The sequence below is a fragment of the Neolamprologus brichardi genome, chromosome 4 (assembly GCF_056152115.1).
Source record: "Neolamprologus brichardi isolate AB-2024 chromosome 4, ASM5615211v1, whole genome shotgun sequence".
Classification (NCBI taxonomy): domain Eukaryota; kingdom Metazoa; phylum Chordata; class Actinopteri; order Cichliformes; family Cichlidae; genus Neolamprologus; species Neolamprologus brichardi.
The window spans coordinates 9978666-9992906 of NC_142107.1; the positions used below are offsets into that span (position 1 = coordinate 9978666).

Genomic DNA, 14241 nt, shown 5'->3' on the forward strand with positions numbered 1-14241 from the left:
ATAATGGAATAAGAACAGGCTTGGTTAATCCTTTAACATCACAACTCAAAATTACCCCATTACAAGTCAGAATGACATTTACATTGGTCATCAAGGGAGGATCTGTGAGTGACTCAGCAGGGATCTTCCACTGATCTGTACGGAACCTGTGATGAACCAAGTGGAAATCTAGGTTAATTTCCTTTTGATTCATGATTCGTGTGGCTTACATGTACCTAAATATGCATTAAAATAGATTTCTGATAATCAAACAAACAATCCATGTAATTTGAAAGCCTAAAACGTCTGCAGCTCTGTGCAGCGATTATTTCTTTCTTGTGATTTTATTTCTATATAGTAGAATGTACAAATCCTGACAAACAAGCTATTACTTGCTACTTGCTGTTTGCTTCAAAAGCAACGTGCTGTCAAAGACTCCAAATGTCCAAGCGCATTTAAAAAGAAATAAACAAGATGATAGCTTGATAAATATGCCAACACATTTGGGGATTATGTGACTTTTATTATGTGGGAAGTACATTTTCTTCTGAAACAGAATTTCGAGGAAGCATTTTGGGTTGGATTTCTTTTTTTCCTCTGATGCCAGTAACCAAAAACAGAGTTACAGTAAATGACGACTTTATGCTCACGCTTCAATTAAGGTTTCCATGGACACCGCTCCAGCTCCTTATTACCCTGTGACTCTTGGATGTCAAAGCAGGAATTTACAAGCACCTTTTCTTGACTGTAACAATGCCACTGCAAGACTTCTGACCTAAATGACAATTTTCCATGTTTCTATAAATTTTATAAGAAATAGCAAGGACTCACCCACTACCACCTCAACAATAACAACAATACTAGTCATGGCTAATTCACAATTAAAATTAATTTCTTGTATTTCTTCAGTTCGTCTAAAACACTCATTTCCTTCATCCCTCTATTGAATGTCCCAGTTTAATTTACCCAATTCCTTATTTTGATAATGATCCAAAAGAACACATCAAGCACATGCAGTAGGAATACATACCCATTGCCCTCCGTGTGATACAGGATCCACAATGTTTCAGGTAGTTCCAACGCCCTCTGGCTGTGTGCGGGGGACTTGCAGCCTTACAGGGTTTCAGCATACAGCTTTTTATCCCCGAAGCTCGCCTTTCATGTCACTAGTGCTACTTGTATGTGCAGACGCAGCCAATCTCTTCCTCATGACGCCACCGAGGTTGGGCTCAGAGGGCTTCGATCATAATATTTAACACACCCACTCTGGATGGACACTTGGAAGGAAGACAAGGCAGTGCTGAGAGGAGAAATCACAACCAGGATCCCACACACCTGCCGGCCAGCCTGCCAAGCCAGTCTCTGATTTGACTTCAGCGACGTTTGCAGACAGCAGCAGCTTTGTGAAGAAGCGGGGCAGCATCCAGGCATCTTGCAGCGGATCACCTGTTATTTGGGGTTTTTTTGTTTTTGTTTTTTTTTATTATTGTTATTATTATTCCTCTTTCTGTTTATAAATTGATCGTAAATGTTAGGAAACCTGTTCTTTTGTGGACTACGTTATATCAGTGTCATCCTGTTACTTTCCTCTGAAGACAGTTATGACGCGGTTGACATCTCACTCCGTGCTGGCAGCGACACAGGGAAGCAGATTTGAAGAAGACTATTGATGCTTTTAGCAGGACCCCACTCCCTTCTCTTAGCCTAAGATACATCTTCAGTGAGATTTATTTAGTCACTCGTCCTCCTGACACTATAGGCTATCCTGCTCAACAAGGCAATGAATGAAGAGCACTTCCTGAGCCAGCAAAGTGTCCGGGTTTTCACAATGTGTTGGTCTTTCCACCTGTCTGGGAATGAATCGTTGGGACTGTTTTAAATATTAAACACCGCACATAAAATGGGCTTTTTAAACATAGGCTGACGCTCATTATGTGTGGAGCGATCATAGAGAATTCCCAAAGTAACATCGTTGTCTCGTCCTCAGAAAACAGTGTTAGACACCAATGTCGGTGCTGTAGCTAAGGTGCGCTTAAAGCTTGCTATAAAATATATATTTATAGAGGCTAAACATGATCCTGTTTCGCAAATTCAGAGTCCTGATACTTATGGTGTTTTTGGTTGCGTGCACCATGCACATCATGATAGACTTGTTACCAAAACTAGAGAAGCGGGCGACGGGAGCGGAGAGCGGGGACGGCGGCTGCCAGTGCGCACACCACACGGGCGGGGAGTCGCAGGGCTGGGGAAAGCAGCGAGCCAGGACGGCGGCTGAAGCCGGCTGGCCTAATAAGCACACGCTGCGAATCCTGCAGGATTTCAGCAACGAGCCGAGCTCCAACCTCACATCGCATTCCCTGGAAAAGATCACCACCGCCGGGGACAGGGCGGACTCTTTCCGGCGGATGAAAACGTTGGCGGGGAAGGCAGATGACCACAAGCCGCTGATGGGAGACGCAAGCGGGGGTCGGACCGTCCCTTCCCGTGCTGTCTCACGACTTTCTCGCCTGTTTGAGCATCCTTTATACAAGGTTGAGCTTCCGCCTCTCACGGACGATGACACTTTGTTTAACGTCAACAACGACATCAGGTTTTATCCCAGAGCAACAGGGAACCAGGGATGGTAAGCCGACGAGATTTAAATTAAACTTGTGTGATTTAAACGGGTCCATGAACAGCTAGAGTGCTCTGACTTCAACATGTTTGCTCTATTAAGAAGTCATTTTGTCACCCAGGTCTTTTACTTTTATATAAGGTTTAAAATTACTCCTGTTCTATTCTATCATGTCCATTCAGAACAACAAATCTATTTTTATTTCCTTATCAGTCTTCACCTCTCTCTCTATCTATATTCTTTGTTTGAGCACCCAACTTGGCCTCTGCTTTCCATCATGCTGGATTTGGTTTTCTTTTCATTGTCTTGGATTATCCATAGCTAGCCAGGCAGCATTTTGTTTTTTGTTGTTTGTTTGTTTTTTAAAAAAAACCACCTGTTATAAGCTTGTATTGTTCTTTGTCTACTCCTTCACCATCACTTATACCTTCCCACTCTTCTCCTCACTTGCTTGTCAGGCACAATGAGGATGGAAACGAAGACGAAGAGGAGTTCTCTCCAACTGAAGAGGTGACAGCAGAATCTTACCCCAACTGGCTGCGATTCCACATCGGGATCAACCGCTATGAGCTCTACTCCCGACACAGCCCTGTGCTCGATGCCCTGCTGAAGGACCTGGTCACACAAAGGCTCACCAGCGTAGGTGAGTCAGTCAGCTATGCTGAAAAGGTGTATGTGTGGGTGTGTGAAGTTGAGGATTTGATGGGGTCTGCAGTTAAACTCTTTTATCTGGTCTGTGTTGATCAATTTCTAACTGTTAGATTCTGGCCTGTCATTTTGGCCTACAGCAGCAATGTCCCAACTAACTTAAAGATATTTTCCCTAATTATACTCAAGGTTCAATGTTATACTAATGTGTGAAAAATGCAACTTGGGAAAGCTTTTTCACCTTGGCATGAACAAAAAAAACCTTTGACATAAAATTTGAAAACTGTAAAAAGTGGAGTGCCTCTGGACCTGCTTGTTTTTCTAATGACTCCTAAATTATTTGAAGTGTAACAATTATATAATCGGGATTTTTGATAGAAATTCATTTGACTCTCTTACACTGGAAGGATAGTGTTGTATTCAAATTCCCTTTTGTTTTTTGTTCCATTCAATCACAGTATTTCACTGAGATCTGCACCGTGTCACTAAAAATTAAAGTGGAGCGCCAGGAATTTTTTATCTGAGAAAAAATTATAATTAAAAAGTTGTAGGGTTTTTTTTTTCATCTTAAATCAGACAAGCTTAATAACTGGGAAAAACTGGAAGAAACATTTGAGGAGAACTTCCTCCCCATCAACTCTGAATGTCACAACATTGTTTTCATTTCTAAACACCCATTACTCTCTTTTGGAAATGCTTTTCTTTTAAAGCAGATTATAAATGAGCGCAACAGTAAGAGTTGCTAAAAAAGTTGTCGTTTTCTCTATGTAATGAGATCAGATGTTATAAGGCAGATGTGCATTACATTGTTACCACTGTGGCCAAACTTCCTTTGAGTAAATGTGAGTAATAATCATGACCACAATCCCAAACTGAGACCATTTGTTCCCTTTAGGATGAAAATTTTTGTTTATTGTTTATGTTTCTGATGTTTTTGTTGTTGTTCTTGTGGGGAATGTTAGTTACTTATGCCTATTTAGCCTCCAATACTTGTTGTATTTGTCTGGTGTCTCAATATTACTACATCCTCGTTCTCTCAAAGAACACTCGTTCTACACATCTCCTTCACTTTAGCACTCTCTCTGCCTTTAACCCTTCTTTTCTGTTTTTCAACAAAAGACAATATAATTGCTCAGGGCCAGACATACCTACAAAGATACTGTCTGTCTGCAGTGAAGCAGTGCTGTATGTCTGTGTGGCTTTATGTGTGTTTATATGTCTGTGTGTGTGTTTGTGTTAGCGTGCATGCCCTGGAGGCATGCATTAAAGCATTTGTGCCCCATAATTAGCACAAACACTTAGCTGTCTCAACAAAAATGACAAATCAGACACAGCATTAGAAAGTTTTCTTCATCAGCATTTTCTCCTCACTGGTGCCCTGCCCCCCCCCCCCCCCCCCCCCTTTCTTCCCTCCTTTGTGTCTGTCTCTCTGTTGGGGCAGGCTGTGGCCTTTTGTTCAGTCTTCAGCTGCACTCATAAATCATACGCACAGTAACATGAGGTGATACAGGTGAGAGCAAGATGGATTTATCATTGCCGCATGAGAGGGGGAATCTCAGAGCGTTGGGCGAGGCCTGGAGCATATCTGAAAGAAGGTGTAGAGAATAAGACAGCGACATCGATTCACTTGTGGTCTCCTGGAGAAACAGAGCAAGATAGATGGTTAGATCAACACAAATGCATGCTCTCGGGCACAGCTGAGACAGATGGGAGAATCTTAAGACTGTTTTGTTGTGGGTTTGTTGCTGTTCAAGTCATGTGTGATTGCACGTCAGTGCAGAGACAATCCAGTGAAACAATCAGCCAAGCTTTAGCGGGATTTTTCACTGCGGATTACCTTTTTCTAGTTCTCGATTAGAAGGTGGATTTTTATGAAGGCCTGCGCTGAGCAATGAATTCAAGAATTGTGGCTTATGTGTTCAAGGTCATGGCATTAAATCATAGTTCAGTCATTTGCAATCTCTTAAAGGTTTTAGATTCGTTGTATAGCTGCTCCAAGTTTGAGGATTACTCTAGGGTGCTATTCACTTGACCTGGCTTCAGCAAATCTGTCATATGTGAAGGCCAAATGCTCTCAGTGTATTTTTTTTTAGCTTTGCATTCACTCAGCATTCATCCTCTGTCATAAAGAAAAGGCACTGACCTGAGGTTATGTAGGTTGTACTGTTGTGTGCAACAGTGTATGTAAAAATCCAAAAGCTTTTGAAAATGAGTCACGGTAAATGGAGAGGCTTGCCAGCACTGAGTATGATGAATTCAGACAGACAGAGCATAACAGAGAGAATGTGAATACAAGGATGACATATCCAACTAAAAAGAGAGGGGAAAAAAGCAGAGGAACACACCGTGAGAGCTCTGAGAGAAACAACAAGAGAGTCAATGAAGACAAAAGACAGCTCGGTGCAGGGGGTAGAGTTCAGTCAGCTACTCAGCCAACAATCCAGTCAGTAAGTGGGTCCACTACAGGGGGCTTATGTGGATATTGGGGTTAGGCAAAAGTGCTGTGTTGTGTAATATGATCAAGTTAATGCGCTGTAATAAATGGGCAAATACCCGAAAGCTTGTCCATTGTGACAGAAACACAAAGCAGTTGGGCAGGCCTGGCGGTCTCTTTGTTTGAGTCGAAGGAAAGCAGGAATCTCACAGTGAGCCTCCATCACCCTCTGGGAGACACCATGGACATGACTGATAGTCAGTGACATATGCCCTGGCTCATCTCCCTGAGTACAGGAGGTTAATTTGTGGGAATGAAAAGGGAAGTCGCTACAGTGAATCCAGTGTGCACAAGAAACTTGCTGACAATGCGTTCAATTCATGAAGGCTTACAGACAAACATCTGGTGAGACTCATGTTTCTTATATTATGTAGCTTGTAGCTAAACACACATGGATGGAAGTCTACATTTAGGTCACTTTATTGGACAAACAGACAGATAGTGAAGGGTCGATTGATATGGAACAACAGGTTCAGGCATCCTGGAGTCAAACCATAATAATGTGCTATGTGCCTAAAATATTTTCAACAATGTGCTCCTGTTGAGGCAGCGTATGTGAACTTTATGTACTAAAATTGAAGGGGCTTCTTTTCCTCAATCACTGATATTTTGTCATTCTCAGAGCACCATGTTCTTCTAAAGTTGCATGCATGCTGCGAGAACACACAGTCGCTCTTTTTCATTCAGATAAACTGTCCGTTTCATGTTCAACCCTCTGTTAAATCCAGAACTAGCCAGAGTTTTTAGCAGATGCTCTTCATGCCACTTTTTGCTCTCGGTCACACCCAGCTCCTGACTGGCACGATTGCATTTACAGTGTCTAGGAAATTGGCCAGCAGATGTGATAGTTCTATTATGCATTCATGCAAAATTACATTTTTCCATAATGGCAAATAACAAAACAGCTGTGCATGTTTTGTTTTGTTTTGTTTTTTTGAGTGCATCCATGTGTTTGTGCATGTATGCTTATGCCTCAGACAGTTTAGTTTAGATGCTGATCTAACAGCTCATTTTCTTTCCTCCCAGCCATGAAATCTGGAGGCACCCAGCTGAAGCTGATCATGACTTTCCAGAACTATGGACAAGCACTGTTCAAGCCTATGAAGTAAGTAACACATGAAGTGACTGCATGACAACACAGGTAAACTACATTTTATATACATTAGGTGTAACAATTGTTCCTGGAACTTTCTTATTAAACATCTAAATGCAGATTATACTCTTATACAAGTTTTTCTATAAAAAGTCTGTTTGATACACTCGGTTTGATTTACTGGTTGCATATGTTTTAAAGAGGGCAAGTCTCAGATGAATAAGTGCCAAGCACTGTCATCGCATCTCGCTGCGTGTTCACCTACACATCTCCCCTCCTCCCTCATTTTTTTGCGATCTTCTCCTGATGGGTAATTGTCTGTCTTCTTTTTTAATTAACATCAGCAGGCTTATGTGTTAATTAAAACGAGCATTGAGCCATCGTGAAGGCGTCTTTGGGGAGGCATACATACTGGCAATGGCACATTGCATTTGAAAAAGAAATACCCCCACCCCCCTCCCTCAGCTGTCTGAGTTTTGCCCAATGAATTCCCATGACGACATGGATAAACAGCGTCCAGGCCAACTGGGCTGCGATCAGAAGTAATTGCTCACGAGCCAGGTTTGATTGCTATGAAACGCTGAATGGTTTTCTACATGAGAGCCTCAGTGGAGAGTATTAGATTTTGAGAGAGAGAGAGAGAGGGATAGAGGGAGGAAGGGAGAGAGGTAAAGCTTTACAAGTTCATATTGTCATAACTCAACAAACCGTACGGGTGTAGTTCGGGATGGTTCTTTATTTCAATTGTACCGAGCCCTTTACCAAATAAACCAAAGTCACATAAATAAGAGGAACAGTGAAGGATTAGGAAAGCAGACATGTGAATGCAGTGCTAGCTTGACAATGAACTGTGAAAAGTTTGGAACTGTTTTGGACTGATTTATGGTGAGAGAGCCTGCAACATGTTTTCAAAGTTTATTCAGCAAGTGCAGGTGTTCAAACTCTTCATTTGTCTTCTTTTTACATTAGGGTAGTGGCACTCTGTGTGCTCAAACAACTGGTCATTGTGTCCCAGCTTGCCAAATTATTTCAAGGTCAATTAGTGGATAAACTTTAGAACATGTGGCACTGTTTGCAAAATTAGCCTCAGAGAATATGTGGTTCAAAGCACAGCGGTCTGAGTATGTATTTTAAACACAGCAGGAGCCAACACCCAGCAGGGATCATCTAGTCATAGTCAAGTAAACTAAGTTCGGTGATTACCCTGGGTTTCTATGTGTCTGGCTGGGTAAATCTGATATTACTGGTCTAATCATTCAGGGGCTGCTGCTAGGTAATACGGGCACTTGCATGGGTAGTATCTAAGTTTAATGAAGAAATAAGTCAAAGGAAAGGGGAAGCTTAAATATCTACACCATCTACCAAACTTTAAAATGTTAAAGAATCTGTAATTTCTTAAAGTAGATAAGTAAAGCAGTCAGTTGCCATCAGAAACAGTTTTGACAGTTTTGGAATCGCATGCTACCGATTCCCACGGCTCCTTATTTAGCCTGTCATATTTTTTATTCAAGCCTCTTGCTTTGACTGTCGAAAACTGTCTCAACTGTTTACAGATGTTATACAAAATTCCACAGAGCGAAAATACAAAAATATCAGTGCTTACTGAGAGTCGTAATGTAGAAACATAACCTTTGTCTCTGCTTTTGTTCAAGCACGGTGTGGCATTTTGTTGTTTCTGTCAGTGCACTGATGTGTCCCACTTTTATTTTAGGAACCAGTGCATTCTGGGTACAGTAGTTCAGTGCTTTCTTGTGTCGACTTGTTTTTCTTCACCTGTCCCTTTGTGCAGCATCAAGTGGTGCATCAGAGAGACTTTGATGTTTCAGGCCTCCTTTGAGCCAAATGCAAATTTCTACACTGCCATAGGCCAGGAGCTTGCACAAGCTGACAGCTTGCCAGACACCTCCACAAGATTTTTTTTTCCTGTGCAGAAAAATTGTCAGAGGTTTTTTTTTTTTTTTAAATCTGTCATACTGACTTTATAATTATGTTTGATGATTTAAAGTATGATCCCAGATTGGAGTAGAAGGTGCTAATTTAGTCTTCAAACTACAATTTGTTTTTCCCCACAAAAAGATGTCATTACCTTTCCCTTCCAAGAACCTTTGACAAATGTGTGTAACATCCTGCATTACCAAGCATGTACAGATGTCCTTGGTTTGGGTTGTTGTAAATCATATCTAGAGCAAAACGGATATTTAAGGCCGGATATTTAAGGCCGATATTGATATCAGTATTGGGTGATTCCAACACATTGGGCCATATTTTATTCTTTAAAACATAAACAGATTTTTGTAACATTTGTTATGTGTAGTTATTTATTTACTTGTTTACACTCTGCTTGACTCTGCTCAGCTGGTTGTTGTGTTTATACAGTAGCATACCAGGCAAGTTGCAGAGTACCCCCTGGTGGACAAACTCTGCAACGTCAGCACTAATAACGTGGTTGAATGGTGTTTCTACCAACTCATCTTTACTTTTTAAATTTTCATTTATCAGTCATTTTAAATGCTGATAACAATAGATCGACACTTAGTCTTTTATCATATTCAAGACATATTTGTCTCCAAACCGACATGTCTCCAAATAAGTATGAAATGTATGAGTCAAAAAGAGTCCAATTCTGGTGGTGTAACTTTGTGGCCATCTTTCCTGTAGCCAGTGAAAATTGATAGAAAATAGACTAAAGAAACTGAAGTTAGGAATATAAGATGGTTGTAAGATAAAATGTTCTAAGGCTGTTATGGAAATAGGGGAAACTGGCTTGTGAAAAGACAGAGTACTGACAATGGAAGACAAATGAGTAGTTGTGGTAATCCAGAGGGTTGGGGCGAATTTGTACTGCCAACCTGTCAAAGAACTGGGTCCTCCAGCTAGAGCCATGTTTACAGGCTGAAAGAAAATACTCCATGCCAAACCTCCATGTCTGTCTGGCTTATGTCCCTGGTGCCTATCCTTCCTATTCCCTGTCAAGATCCCGGTTACAGTGTGTATACAGAGCTATAATGTTTATGTAATGCTAAATAGATTTGTCAAATGGAGGTTTGAAAGTTTGAGAGAGGAGGTAAAAGCCTCTGATATGCAAAGAAAGAATTGATTTCTCCTTCACATCCTATCTGACAGCTCTGTTTCGACTCCCTCCCTTTGATGTTGTTGATAGTCTCACATTTCAGAATGGTTTCAGAATTGCAAGAATGATACTGATTACCTTTGATAATGTACAAACCTCAGTCCTGTTGAGAGCTGTTTTATGAAGGCATGAGTTTCACTACATGTCAACACATGTGCTACAGGATACTGTATATAGGACAGGCATTCAGCAACCACAGGGAATCTGAATATGTCCTCATCTGCGTGAACTGAATCAAATTTGACAAGCTTTGGCTCTTAGCGTTAGTAAAGCCAACATGGTTGGCTCGGAAGCCTCATAGCTGCAACACCCAAGAGGCTGTTTGGTTTTTATCATCCAAAGGCTGTTTTATAACCACAGGTTCATTGTAGGCCATCATCATCATCATAGCTGCTGTACGCCTACTGTTATGTTATAACTTATATTTTTCTATGGATCCTCTCTGCAGATGGAGAATTCTATTAGGGCTAAATCCATTTAATGTCCTCTAAAGAAAAAAAACTTCTTGCTGTTCTTGTTATTGATTTGACTGCAAAAGATGAATAATTTTACTATTGATTTACATGTATTCTTGTAAAGTGCTGAAGGGTATTGTTCAAAAACAGATGGCTTGTCATTGTTGTGGGAGGTTTAATGCTGGGCACTGCCTACAAATAGTTCCCTTATACAAACCCAACTATTAATAGCTATTATAGCTATTTTCTGTAATTTAAACCAAAAAGAGACAACAATTATGTTCATTGACTCAGATAATGAGCATCTTTATACCAACTGACAGTTCAGTAGCAAGGACTCCGACCACAGATGTGGATGACAAAAGTTTAATAATGATTGCAAAGAGCTAGGCCTGAAGCTGATGTTTGGGAAAGGCTTCATTGAGGATCTGGCCCAGGTCCTGATACATTTGAGAGAGTCTGACAATCTGATAACAAGGAGAGGAAGAGGGGACCATGCAAACAACAAGAAAAGGGGTGTGTGGTGTAAATGCAAGTAGGACTTTGCAGACGTATACCTAGAAGGGGGGGGGGGGTTGGGGGTGCAGTCCAGCTCCTGAAAAGGTAAAGTATTTTCAACAAATGCAGGTTAATAGATTTGTTTATGCTTGCAAGCATGAACTCAAAGTGCACACCTGTAACTATAAGCATAACACAAAAAAAACATCTGTAATTCAACACCATGACTTAACTGAAGCCTTTTCCACAATTTTGGTGGAAAAGGCAAAAACTATTTCTGAGATCTTATCAAATTTTCTTGGTCTTGGGTTGTTCCTTTGTAAACATAGCCACTGTGGGCTCGAGAATACTGGGCTCTAATAAGATGGACAGATATTGAGAGGTGCCATCTGAGCTCAAGGTTGTATGAACAAACACAAATCAGGCATGTTACTACAGACAGATGTTCAGATAGCTGTAGCGCGCACACACGCACGTACGCAGACACAGACAAGCTGCAAAGAGAAGGACTCTGTGGGGGTTATAGAGTTCGTGCTCCTGCCATCAGGGACGGCTGGTACTGGAAAATCCGCGAGCAGTGAGCCAAGCTGCAGCTGTAGCCACTCACTCAGAGCTGTGGGTATATTACAGAGAAGGTGATGACTGCAAGGCCACACTCTGCCTGCACACACAAAAGAAAACTAGCTCATTCACTTCCTACCACTCACCATTTAGCACTCCCCTAATGATTTTCACTGTGACAAGTCAAAAAGCCTTGAAGCGCAAAGAGAGACTTTAAATGTGATGAAACGTCAAATCTTTTCACATTAACACCCCTGTCGTCTCGTCCGTGATGAAGTTTTCTATGATGATTCTGACCTCAATCTTGCATATTATGAAAAGCTTCAGCTGAGTTGTCAAATCTATCTTTTCACTTGCTGATAGGTTATGTAAACTTTAGCTGCATGATTTAGTGGCTTCATCAGCCCTTTCATATGAAGGGCACTTGGCGGGGAGGGATTCATCAGGTTTTCAGCTGCCCCTGCAGCACTGTCTTAGGTGCCAGGGGACAGAGCAGCACCTTGGGATGCCAAGTAATTTGTCTGACTGGGATGCTGCAATCAATGAGAAACTGAAAAGAGCTACTGTGGTTAGATTATAAGGGAACAGAAATAGAGGAGGCTATAAATTTCAAGTGAAGTGTGACGTACGCCCACTATGTAGTTTGTTTTGGAGGTTTCTTTCTTTGCTAAGTGTGTGTATGTGTCTGTGATTGGATTGTTTTTAATGTAAGAGTTTATAATTCATTCATTGTGCATATATAGAATATTGAACTAACTGATATTCAAACCGTGTGTGTGTGTGTGTGTGTGTGTGTGTGTGTGTGTGTGTGTGTGTGTGTGTGTGTGTGTGTGTGCGTGTGTGTGTGTGTGTGTGTGTGTGTGTGTGCCAGAAGAAACACTATGACAAATAATGTAAGATTTATGTGGAAAACCTGATTGCATTGTGTCCAGCCAAAGAAACGGTTATATGTTGTGCAATGTTTCCGATGAAACCCCCTCAGTTGTGTTGACATTCATGTTGACGCCATTGCTTTTTTTGTAATGTTGTGAAATTGGTTAGTTTTTTTAAGACACATTGGAGTGCTATTAGTGTAGATTAGTTTTTAAAGTGAAAAATCAAAAGCACTGAATCTCATTGTTCTGGTTTATTGTGCAAGTATTAGGCAAGAACTAGCTTCTGAAACAGATTGAAAAAACAGTAGTAACTATTTTAACACTTAGGGTCTGCTGTAGTGAGATTTAACGATGCATGTTACCCAATTTGTGTATGATCAAAGTTCCATTTAATTTAGCAATAAATCAGCTTGCCTCTTGCTGATTTGTATAATTGGCCACAAAGAGGCACAACACAACACAACATAATAAAATACAACAATCACAGTGTTGCCCTCTGGCACATTTGCATAATCACAAAACCACTTAGCTCTTCACTAATCAAAAGCACAAGTAACTGATCAACTTTCTCCCACTTCAAGCACTAAATTGGAAGGAAAATGCAAAGCTCCACCTAGTGGTTGGAGGTATTATCAGCGGTATCACTCCAGCTGCAAGCAGCCATCTACTGTAGAAGTGGCACTAAGTGTGGTCTTGTGCTGCTGTAGCAAAACTCCATCAAGGTTCATTTAGAGATGCTCTTCTGCATACCCTGGTTATAATGAGTGGGTATTTGACCTCTGACATTAACAAGGCATTTTCACCAGAGAACCGCTGCTCACTGGATATATTTCTATACCACCCTGACCATTCTCTGTAAACCCTAGAGATGGTTGTTTGGGAAAGACTCAAACTCACCTGGCACCACCAACCATGTCAAAGTCACTTAAATCATCTTTTATCTAACTTTAAATATCAGCCGGCTATTTTAACCATGTCTACATGGCTAAATAAATTTAGCTGCTGCCATGTAATTGGCCTATTAGACATTTGTATTACTAACAATCAGTTGAAAAGGTGTACCTAACAAAGTGGCCATTGAGTGTATATATGGACATTTAGGAAATAATGGCATAGGACATTGAAAAAGATTCCAGGTTTTGCACAACAAGCAACGGTACTTGGAATAAAATGTACTTTTTAAGTGACTGTTGTCTAAATGTATAGCAGTACCACTGAAGTAGTAAATGTACTTGTAATTTCTTCTCCTGTTATAAAACTTTACATTATTCTGTGTCATAAGCTGGGGAACTCAAACACAGAGAAATATATTGTACTCTGCAAACGACATCTGCTATCAAACGTTATCTGGAGGGTTCTAACTGTCTTTTATGTTTCATTGTCTACACACACACAGATATACACGCTCAGTATTACCGTGTCAGGCATTCACAACATCTGTTTTTCATGCAGCTTTGTACTCGCAGCCAGGCAGCCTGCAAGGGCCTGAACCCAGCGGCTCTTCTTCAGGCTCTGAGCATGTCTGACTCCTTCTGTAGGTCTTTAAGATTAATTTGTTCTTTAAGCCGTTTTAATGTGGCTCAGGATTGCTTATATTACAGAGGCTTTTTCTGCTTTACCTTTCTCTATACACCTCTTTTATCCCCTATCCGCCCTTTCTTCATTAGATGTTGTATCAAAAACTTTGTGTAGTCAAGCTTCGGGCTGATACTATCATAAAAGTTAATACTAAACACGGATTTCTATCTCATACATACATTTCCAGTATTTTTCTTTTGCCCTCAGATGTGCTCTGATTCATATTTTTCTTTTCTATGAAAGCAAAACCCCTTAAAGAAATTCTCAGTTTCTCAGCTACGCACTGTGTTGAAGCAGAAAATGTGGGTTATTTATA

General features: G+C 40.8%; 1 protein-coding gene across 1 annotated transcript in view; it reads left to right on the forward strand.

Moving 5' to 3' along the window:
• The first annotated feature begins 1129 nt into the window (after nucleotides 1-1129).
• The window catches only part of fam20ca (FAM20C golgi associated secretory pathway kinase a), a 46522-nt gene continuing 33410 nt past the window's right edge, over nucleotides 1130-14241 (forward strand). The window contains exons 1-3 of the mRNA XM_006791522.2: nucleotides 1130-2602; nucleotides 3052-3236; nucleotides 6762-6840. Coding sequence (XP_006791585.1) covers nucleotides 2052-2602; nucleotides 3052-3236; nucleotides 6762-6840 — 815 coding nt within the window. The 5' untranslated portion in view covers nucleotides 1130-2051. The remainder of the gene's footprint in view (nucleotides 2603-3051; nucleotides 3237-6761; nucleotides 6841-14241) is intronic.